The 9,979-nt window shown below is 46.9% G+C and overlaps 2 protein-coding genes across 2 annotated transcripts in view; one reads left to right on the forward strand and one right to left on the reverse strand.

Annotated features, from left to right (window-relative positions):
* Nucleotides 1-8,541, reverse strand: part of T265_02314 (hypothetical protein) — a gene marked incomplete at both ends in the record, with an annotated part of 38,649 nt that extends 30,108 nt beyond the window's left edge. The window contains 3 exons of the mRNA XM_009166528.1: nt 1,951-2,225; nt 6,249-6,572; nt 8,404-8,541. Of these exons, the coding sequence (XP_009164792.1) occupies nt 1,951-2,225; nt 6,249-6,572; nt 8,404-8,506 (702 nt within the window). The remainder of the gene's footprint in view (nt 1-1,950; nt 2,226-6,248; nt 6,573-8,403) is intronic.
* A 1,172-nt stretch (nt 8,542-9,713) lies between these two features.
* The window catches only part of T265_02315 (hypothetical protein), a gene marked incomplete at both ends in the record, with an annotated part of 7,469 nt that continues 7,203 nt past the window's right edge, over nt 9,714-9,979 (forward strand). Inside the window, one exon of the mRNA XM_009166529.1 lies at nt 9,714-9,949. Coding sequence (XP_009164793.1) covers nt 9,714-9,949 — 236 coding nt within the window. The remainder of the gene's footprint in view (nt 9,950-9,979) is intronic.

Here is a 9,979-nt window from a genome sequence, read left to right on the forward strand (position 1 = left end):
CGCAAATTAGCAAACGTGATTCGAGCCTTTGAGATTCTTGCACTGACTTCATCAGACACACTTCCGTCAGAGCTAATACAACTACCGAGGTACGTAAAGCTTTCCGCAATCTCCAGTGATTCTCCTTGGATTGCACATGGCACGCTCCGAAGCATCACTTTGCACTGTGAAGCTGCAAGGCGCATGCCAAAGATGGTATGATGGTGAGCAGTCGATTCAACAGGGTTTGTGTTTCTCTTTGGTCTTCAAAGATGAGGGCGATGTCATCTGCGTACTCCAGATCGACAAGGCTCTCACCAGCAACAGTTTGAACACCGGTGCTTTGAAGACCGTCCAGTGTTCGCCTCATTATTTCATCAATGAAGAAGTTGAACAAGACTGGAGAGAGAGTGGACACCCTTGTCTGACACCACTTTTTGTAGGGAAGCTTTTGGAGAGCTCACCATACATTCTGGTGTGCTCTTCTCTGACTGTTTGCCTGTGTAAGCCTTACTGCAGTCGGTGCATTTAATTTTATGCACACAGTCGCTAATCCTTTGAGTTATTATTTCCAGAACAATTCCGAAAATGATGGCGTCTCAGTCGACTGTAACTGACTATACTTCAAGACTTCCCCTGTCGACTGCAACCTTCCACCTTCAGGTACAAAAGGCGGAGACAAAACCATCAGCCCGATTTGCGGTTTGCATGTGAAAGAACTAGGAGAAATAAAACAATTCACACGAGCACCAAAAAGTTTCAACCATGTCAATCTCCGCTCCTTTTGACACAAAAAAGCGCATCACCGATCACGTTTTCCGGATTGTGCACACCCGGCTTCATGTGGAAACCAAAATGCAGCACTCAGACGATTCTCAACAGAAACACGAATCGATAAGCCAAAGAGACGATATTCTTGAGAAATGCATTGTCAAATAAACGCACGAATCTGGCCACCTCATCAACGGAAGTGGTATCAAAATTTAGGTACCGAATGCTGGACTAGACGAGCCAGTTGGGCGTCCATAACTGAAGGCGTATCGTGTACCCAAAGGGGTATGGAGACCCTGATTTGCATCGCTCCGTAATTAACCACGAGGTTACGCAGAACGCACAGAGACATCCGGGTTGACAACGATGCTTCACTACCATCCAACCAAAAAAAGTATATTTATCATAATTAGACTTAAAGTGAAAGCAACAAAGGGGGTGAGGGAGGGAGGGGATCCGGTGCTAACCTGTGTCAATCATTCTGAAGTGCCTCCAAGCGCTCAATCAGGCAATCTGGAAAAACTCGGGACACGAACTTTAGTGACATCGATTAGCTGTTACGTATCTTGCCCAAATCAGGGAGTCGCGGAGATCCCACTTGGAAGGAGGACCGCATCAAAACCACCTAAAAAAATAAGTCGTTCAGCTGTAGCACCCTTTCGGTGCCTAACTGCCATGCAACCCGTAGGTTGCACGAGGGCTGGGATACCGCCAGGTTGCCCAAGCCTAGACAGAAAAAGTCGAGTGGCACAGGTCGGGTTCGAACCATGGACCTTCTGGTCAGTAAATTCGCGCTCTAACCACTTGGGCGATTCTCGCTCAAAACTACCTACACCCCTCGTAAAATCTTTCCCACTCTCTGCTGCCCACAAGCATAAAGGAAGAGATTCAGCCATACAACAGATTTTAAGGGAAGTATGGAACCGATCATATCTTACTAGCGGAGAACGTCAGATATAACACGAAATTAACAGTCCACTGAGGCTTTCCACCGTCAGACGTCTTCGGATTGTAGTGCTTAGAGAAAAATGTCTCGGTTGACACGCAACAGAAAGTACCTTATACAATCAGAACTCAAAAAATCAACACTGTCATCTGACAAAACTAACGCACGTTGAACTGATGAAAATTGATTTGAGGTGAGAACCCCATCATTTGTCAACTAGAACGTCCTGTGACTAGCTCGAGAACCAAACATACCTGAGACATTTGATACGCACTTTCAAGGCTAACTTTAGCCGGATCCAGTGGATCGATCCGGGACCACGTGGACACGTGACAAGCATAGCCTGGCTGGGGTTCCAAACGGTCTCCGGATTCTTCAGCACCCGATGCTACAATGTAGGCTTTCGATTTGACCCAACGAACAACGACCAAATAGAGCTTCGTGGGCTGCTGCTCTCGTGCTTGTTTCCTCTGCAAACGCTTCTGAGCACGCGCGACAACTATATCAGCGCACTGGTTTACAGTCACGCCTAGAAAGGAATTGGAAGACACTGAAACATAGGTGGGCACAAAGGAAATGCAGGCATTTTCATAAAAGATTGGAATTTTGTACACAGATTGTTCAAACAGGTCCCATCCGACCAACAGTCATAAAAGTGGCTCAGGGGAGGAGTAAGATTCACCCGCTGACTGAAACTCCCACTTGGAGGAGCCAGTAAACATGTGTGGCTACAATGTGCACTACCACGATATGGATCTTGTGACTGAAGGACGGATGCCAGCTAAGCACGTGCTGATCAGCTGCTTGTGGGCTCAAGGTCGGAAGGTCGCGGGTTTCAGACTACGGATAACAACTTGATTTGCAGTCGTGGCACTGAAGAGGACTCAGTCATCCCCGGCAGGATTGTTACCCGTAAGATGAACTTAAAAAACGGGTTTTGACCTTATTGCAGCCCTGTCGAAGAAACATTCCCCTGACATATCAAAGTGTTTTCTCGACGAGAGATGCGTAGCAGCAAGAACTATACCACAAGCTTTTAAAATGGTAAAGTTTATATCGAACTAGGTTAGTATCAATATCGTCATCATCAGTGACAGGAATACATCAGTACTACACCCAGTAGCTTGATTGCCACAAAACCATGAGAGAGGAAAGCCTTACCAAACCGTGGAAAATAAGGGGAAGGGTAGGGAACTAGTGTGAAGAAGCCATGAAGGAAACCAACCAATAGTGAGAAAATAAAAGACAGCATCCAGCTGTAACATCCTTACGGTGCCCAGCTGCCATGCCACCAGAAAGAAGCACGAGGGCTGAGATACTGCCAGGTTGCCCAAGCCTAGACAGGGTAAGTCGAGAGGTAGAGGTTGGGTTCGAACCACAGCCCTTCCGGTCAGTAAATTCGCGCTCTAAAGATCAATGGGAAGGCGCTTCCACCTTCGGACACCATCAAAACTAACACAAATGAGCATTATGTTGGAGTAAAGTGCGATCAGCAGGAGTAACCAAGCGTCCTTTGCGGGCCTCACTTCACCTGAGCCCAGCGCACAACCGCAGTCGGTCCTTAGCTAGGCTGGGAAACGACGGCATGCACGCCAATTAAATCCACTGAGTGGTGTCCTGAGGGCTTTCTAACCAGTTGCAAGCCGGATCACCTGGACCCCAGCAAGGAGGGCACGAAGATCGCATACAGCACTCAATTTAGTAGTAACCGGTTCCATTTCGCGCTACCATGTCATGTCCGATCCCACGTGAATCGTTCACCAAAAATCGCTCGGAACGGAAAACAACACTTTCCTCAGTAGACGATGGTTGGGTGCACGAAGCACATGCGTCAACCACCTCAATCTGATCACTCCAATCTGGTGCTGTAACGAGTCGGATTCACTACCAACTACCCGCTTACGCACCACTTCGTCGCCCAGTCACTTCAGTCAGCTTATTTCTACTATGCAACGGTGGTCAAACACTTGAAGACGTCTCACATAGCGCAAGAGCGCTCTTCGGTTTCAAAGAGTTTCAAGAAGCTCTTTTGAATGTGCAGCCGACAATCTCGCTTTAACCCTGGATATTCAATATTAATGCTCATCCGCTACATACCAGTACAACTTGGTGAGCGTGGTGTAATACTTGTAAGGTGATCATTTACATAAAACCTACGGACTCGGATTGGTCACATTCCCATTAGTTACCCATCACCCGGATCAATAAACGACTCTCGCTCTTTTTCGAACAAGCGAGTCGCTTGTCTCTTCGCTTTTCAGAGCCGCGCAAGGTTAGCAAGCGAGAGGCCCGCAGATCATGAGGCTTCCACTGAACTCTCTAACGGCTTCAACGTCGGATGTCAGTTGGTAATGAATCCAGATCGCCACATCCTTGTACAGTGTGGGTAGTTTCACTCAGGCACGGTACTTCGAACTCCCTCAAGCACTAGGTATGAAACCGAACGGTGCAGCTGTTTGAGTCTCGGAGAACTACCTCACCATTCCCGAAAATAATTTGGCTCGACGAATCATCAGAAATCGATTGAAACTCTGTGGACAAAGATGATCCAAAGATGATCTCAGTTCACCCCTTCAACAAATTGCCGAAAACCATCTGTAACCGTAAGTACCAAAGTTCCAATTGACGCTAACTTCTCCAATAATGAATGACGTCTTGGTCGCTGGGCAAAGCACCTGTCACATACAGTCAATCGGTCAGATTCTCGCACTTCACCAGAAACCTAGAACACTCTAAAGTTTCGGAGGTTTATGACTACAAATGATCAAGTGACCTTCCGTACGCATTGATGAAGGATCATGATGAAGTCCTCAGTCAGCACTTGTTTGTCTGCATTTGGAAAAAGGTGGATGTTACCGCAATCAATGCGGTAATCCGGCCGTAAACAGAATATTGTCTATCATCTTCTAACGACGGCCCGTGAAGCACTAACTCGATAGCAGTAAGCAAGATTTCGGTACGGTTGGGAGCCACATCGATCAGATCTTCAAATTCTGTCAGATGCTAGAAGGTGTAAACGAGTCATAATTCCGGTATTCCTTGATTTCCAAGGTCCATTGGGCTCTGCCAACCAATCGGTACGTCTTGATACGCTTGTCCGTCAAGGAAGTCCCTGGAACACAATAAGCTCCAGGCAGCATCCGACTTGTGAGTACATACGAGGAACGGTTCAAAAGCTTTCAAGTTCCGGAGAGCTTAATGGATAAGGCGTGGAATTATTGACCGGAAGTCCGTGGTTCGAACTCAACCCTGGCACCTCGACTGCCCCAGTGTAGCCTTGGGCAACCTGAGAGTATCTCAGTCACATGACAGCTGGGCATCGAAGGAGTGCAACAGCTGACTGATTTGTACAAAGAGCGGTGTCCGACAAGGACACTCATGCTCTGGAACTGTTCGATTGCGTGGTCGATAATACAAGATGAATGTTAAGTCTTCAAAATCTTGGTGTTCAAATAGCTGCTGACGGAAACCCTGTCGGTCTGGATTATACAGACATCGTTTTGGTCTTCGAAATTATGCTCTCGAATGAATTAAACTAAAACCTTATCATCATTCCTGGGTATGCAGTCATTGAGAAGATCACTTACAAGTCATTTAAAGTTGTGGGGCGTTTTGCATATCTTTGAAGTTGCACGAGTCCCAGGTGTAGTGTAACATATGATTTGAACGCAGGAATCTCTAAGCCCCGGATGGCCTTTGCTAATTTGAGAGATTGATGGTGGCAAAGCGGAATATCTTCGAATCTCAAAGGAATTGTGTATCGGGCTACAGTACGGTTTCGCGGAAGCGAAGTATCAGTGTTGAACACTGATGTTATGCTATCGATGACAATGATGATGATGAACAGTCCTCAGAAAACGCGAAACCCACTGGCTGCTCCACTTCGACCAAAACTTTGTCGCAGATGAGAATAGTGTTCAGAACCCGTTACGAATTCTAATGGATGATTGTTTTGACGTAATATACTACTCATAAGGTCGCTGAGAATTCTTCGACAGACCACGACCAGTTTCGCCCTTGTTGGGGATCATCAGATAGGCGCAGTCCCCGAGTTTCCGTCAACCATATGTTCTACTTGAACCCAAATTGCGCGAAATTAGAAAAAAAGCCATTTGCAAACCAAGACACACCTGGAACCCAGCTGAATCTCTCGCTTAAGATATTTTTAAGAAAATGTGCTGCACCAGGCCGCCTCATGTTTCAGTTGACTCGTTCTACGTACACCAGTGAAGAGTGCAATCGGTCAGTATACTGAGACCCAAAGGTCAATAGTCAAGTACGTGTAATGACAACGTGTAGATGCAATAACTCTTGAGCAAAATGTTAGGCCTACAAAGTAGCAACTCCAGTTGTTTTATCACAAGAAACTCAAGCGTCTTTGTGTTGGCCGAACGGAAAAACCGAAACCATCTGTTACAAATCGCATGTGATATGGCAATGATACCCAGGTGGAACAATTAACAATCGATAAATATGAGTCCACATTATTTCAACTGTGAAGAAGAACAAAATGATACGTCACCAACAGCCCAAAAAAAGCCACGAGTCCCACCTTGTTCAGGCTGTCCCAACCACGTGTCAGGAACGTTTCCCGGAGACAGTCCACCACTCGCAACTTCTTCGACCTTCGTCCAGTCGGTGAGGACGCAAAATCCGGTGCACAAGTTGGCCTCCACTGAGGACATGAGAAGTGAGGACTTCTGCAATCGTTTGCGTGCGGCAGTGAAAGACTGTTCCAGCATTCGATTATGCACCAACCAAGCTTCATCGATACGCAGATATCTGGCTAACTGTGGGAAGCGGAAGCTCTGAGTAATCTGGGGAAGGATTTCGTCCACGTAATCTGCAGAGTCCAAGGCAACCGATTCCAAAAGAGCTACAAAGTGGAAAACAAAAAGGCTTTTATGATAATCAGATTCATCGAGTAAATGAGTATTGAATGTTTTGAATGTTTACTGCAAAAAGGGGTCGGATTGAAGAAATACACTTATTCGTAAAGGCGTCAACGATGCCCAATCAAATCTCTCGCTCAAGATATTGTTTTTTTTTACAGGGATTCACGTGAGTCTCAGGCTACCAACAACAGAATTTGTAAATGAGTATAGCTCATCAACTGCGTGGACTTTTGTCCACACAGAATATAATAATAAATAATAATAACTGTTCAGCTGTAACACCCTTCCGGTGCCTAGCTGCCACCCGGAGGAAGTACGAGGGCTGGGATACTGCCAGGTCGCTCAGGCCTAGACAGGGGAAGTCGAGTGGCAGAGGTCGGATTCGAACCACGGACCTTCCGGTCAGTAAATTCGCGATCTAACCACTTGGGCCATCTCGCCGAACACTTCGACAACCTACCACCGGCTTCGCACTCCTCGAGTTTCCATTAACGTTATACGTAGAATATAACGTCAATGGAAACTCGAGGATTGATAAACCGGTGAGAGGTGTTCTTATCAAGTTTATAAGTAGTGTTCTTCCAACAAGAAAGACCCATATTCCTTATTCACGAGAACCGAAACCGTAATAACGAGGTAGTCGTGTCCGCTTTGAGGCGGACAGAACGAATAGTGTATTAGGCATATCACTGAAGCAAAGAACGCGAAGATCAGGTCCAAAGATCTCTTGTTTTATCAGACCTTCATAGAGCTCATTAGCTAGATGACTTCGTAGGTGCATATCGGAGGCAGCAATGAGACGACAGCTATGAATTGTTACTCGGCACTTTTATGTCTCGTTCCACTACACGCATATGTAACTAGGATATACAGTTTTAACACGTTGAACTTCAAGAGTACGATTACCTCTGCATGGTATCGAGCTGAGGTTAGCTAGCCACAATCGGGGCGAGATGGCTCAATGGTTAGAGTTCGAATTTACTGGCCGGAGGGTCCGTGGTTCGAACCCGACCTCTGCCTCTCGACGTCCCCTGTCTAGGCTTGGGCAACCTGGCAGTATATCAGCCCTCGTGCTTCTTTCTCGTGACATGACAGTTAAGCAACGAAAAGATTCTCAGCTGAACGCAGGCACAATGACATCATACAAGGCATTAGGGATGGCACAATATGAGACTAGCTGCCATGCCAGCCGAAGGAAGTACGATGGCTGGGATACTACCAGGTTGCCCAAGCCCAGACAGGGGAAGTCGAGAGGCAGAGGTCGGGTTCGATCTGAGGTTAGCTAGCCACAATAGGGACTGTAAAGTCACCAAAAGGAAGCACATGCGTTGGGATACTGTCAGGTTGCTTAAGCCTAGACAGGAGTAGTCGAGATATCCCGGTTGGGTTCGAACCACGGACCATCCTTTCTATTCTTCGTCTTAACAAATGGTTCCATCGAAGCTGACTTCTGATATGGTTGGCGAGCATTTCAGGATTCATGCCAACATTCAGAAGGATGACAACTTTTAGCGGACGATGGGAGATCGCCGCAACAGCTGATAGACTAGTAGTGGTAAACACACCACAAGGTTAAAACGTCAATTCGGTCCACCTGTTTTACTTTTGTAGAAAAGATACCGCTCAGGAAAGCCACAAGTCAAAGGTGAAAGGTACGAATGGAAGGTTTCCAGATCATAAACAAACCCTCCGAGATTTCTCATCCAGTACAAAACCTATTTTTCTTCCTATCCACTGTACAATAGAATGGAGCAACATATGAAATATGCATAAAGCAGTACGTTCGGATAAGATCCAGAAGGCAAAACGCACATTCTATGAATGCTTTCTTCGGGACTTTGAACGAATTCAGTGGGTCAGGGACATTTGGAACTCCGACTTTCTTCTTTGTCACCGTCCGGCGAACAGTAGTCATGAAAACCGGGAGAAATTCGTCTGTCTGGAGCAACGATGATTATGGCTGGAAGGAAGTAAAATCAAACGCAAAAGGATATCTTATACATGAAAGCATTGCACTTAAAAATGGTCCAATTGTGATGTTCTTTTTTGTACGAAGTGCGAAGTAACCCATCAGAAATACAGGGGTTCAGATATGTTCAGATCGTCCAGACCCACACATGGATAACAGGGGCGGTTACAAACTAAGGAACTTGGAGACTAAAGGAGATCGTTTTGCTGGCGTGCAACCTTAGGGGAACACCAAGCCAGATATACCATTGGGCTTACTTCTAGGAGTACAGGGACCACGATCCAGTTCGAACCAGGACCTCTGGGCTAAATCGAGCAAACTCCTTGACTACTGTCTGGTGGGTGTGGTACCGGTAATTTCCTCAGGTTAGTTCTCGGTCTGAACCTCCCAAGCTAGCGCTTCCGTCAAAACGATCACCAAAGATGCACAATGTATATCAACGCCAAAAACCAAATCAAGAAAACTCGCAAAGCGGCGCAACCTTCTGGAAAATCTGACGCCTTATGGATGCACCACTGGCATCCGGCCAACATTTGGTCACGATCAGCTGTTGGGTCCGGAATTTCGACCAATCGGAGCTCGCCTAACATATGCGATCAGCAGTGCTGAAGTCGAAGGATATTCGGAATAAGTCATCCTCGACAGATGAACTGATCACACAGCATACGTTGCGTTGGCTTGCCCACGTGCCCTCAAAGGGCTCTTTCAGCACAACCACCTGAAGCGTGGAAGAGAGCCAGAGGCGGGCAAACAATGACTTGGCAGCGAAGTATAAAAGCCATTACCAGAAAACTCAGCCGCAATAGTCATTGCCGTCTTCCTGGATGGGGACCCCAAGAGGGGCCATATCAATGGCTATAGACATCATCATCATCATCATCATCATCATTGTCAGCCGAAAAAACCGCGTAATCATCGTACAGTGGTTGCAGCTGCCGCAGTTTCGTTCACCGATGATTTAGTGGGGGGTAGGTAGCTGTGCATTGCATGCGCGAGCTGGTAAGTAGGTGCATCAATGCAGCACTGTCAGTGGGGGGTGTAAAAGGAGCTATGAGTGGGGGGTAAGGAGCTATGCATTGAAGGCAATAGCTTTGATGCACGAGCGTCATTGAGGGCGCAACTGGGCGATGTCTAACAGTGTCTGTCTCTATTGATGTGGGCCGTGTCGGGATCCCCATCCAGGAGGACAGCAATGACCAGCGCAGCTGAGTTTGCTGGTAATGGTATTCACACTTCGCTGCCAAGTCATTGCTTGATCCCCTCTGGCTCTCTTCCACCCTTCACGTGGTTGTGCGAAAAGAGCCCTTCGAGGAATTCGGTCGACTGGCATACGCAGCACGTGGCCAAGCCAGCGCAACCTGTGCAGTATGATCAGTTTATCTATCGAGGGTGAGTTATTTCTCCCGAATAACATTCGAC

This window comes from Opisthorchis viverrini (assembly GCF_000715545.1).
Source record: "Opisthorchis viverrini unplaced genomic scaffold opera_v5_28, whole genome shotgun sequence".
Lineage (NCBI taxonomy): Eukaryota > Metazoa > Platyhelminthes > Trematoda > Opisthorchiida > Opisthorchiidae > Opisthorchis > Opisthorchis viverrini.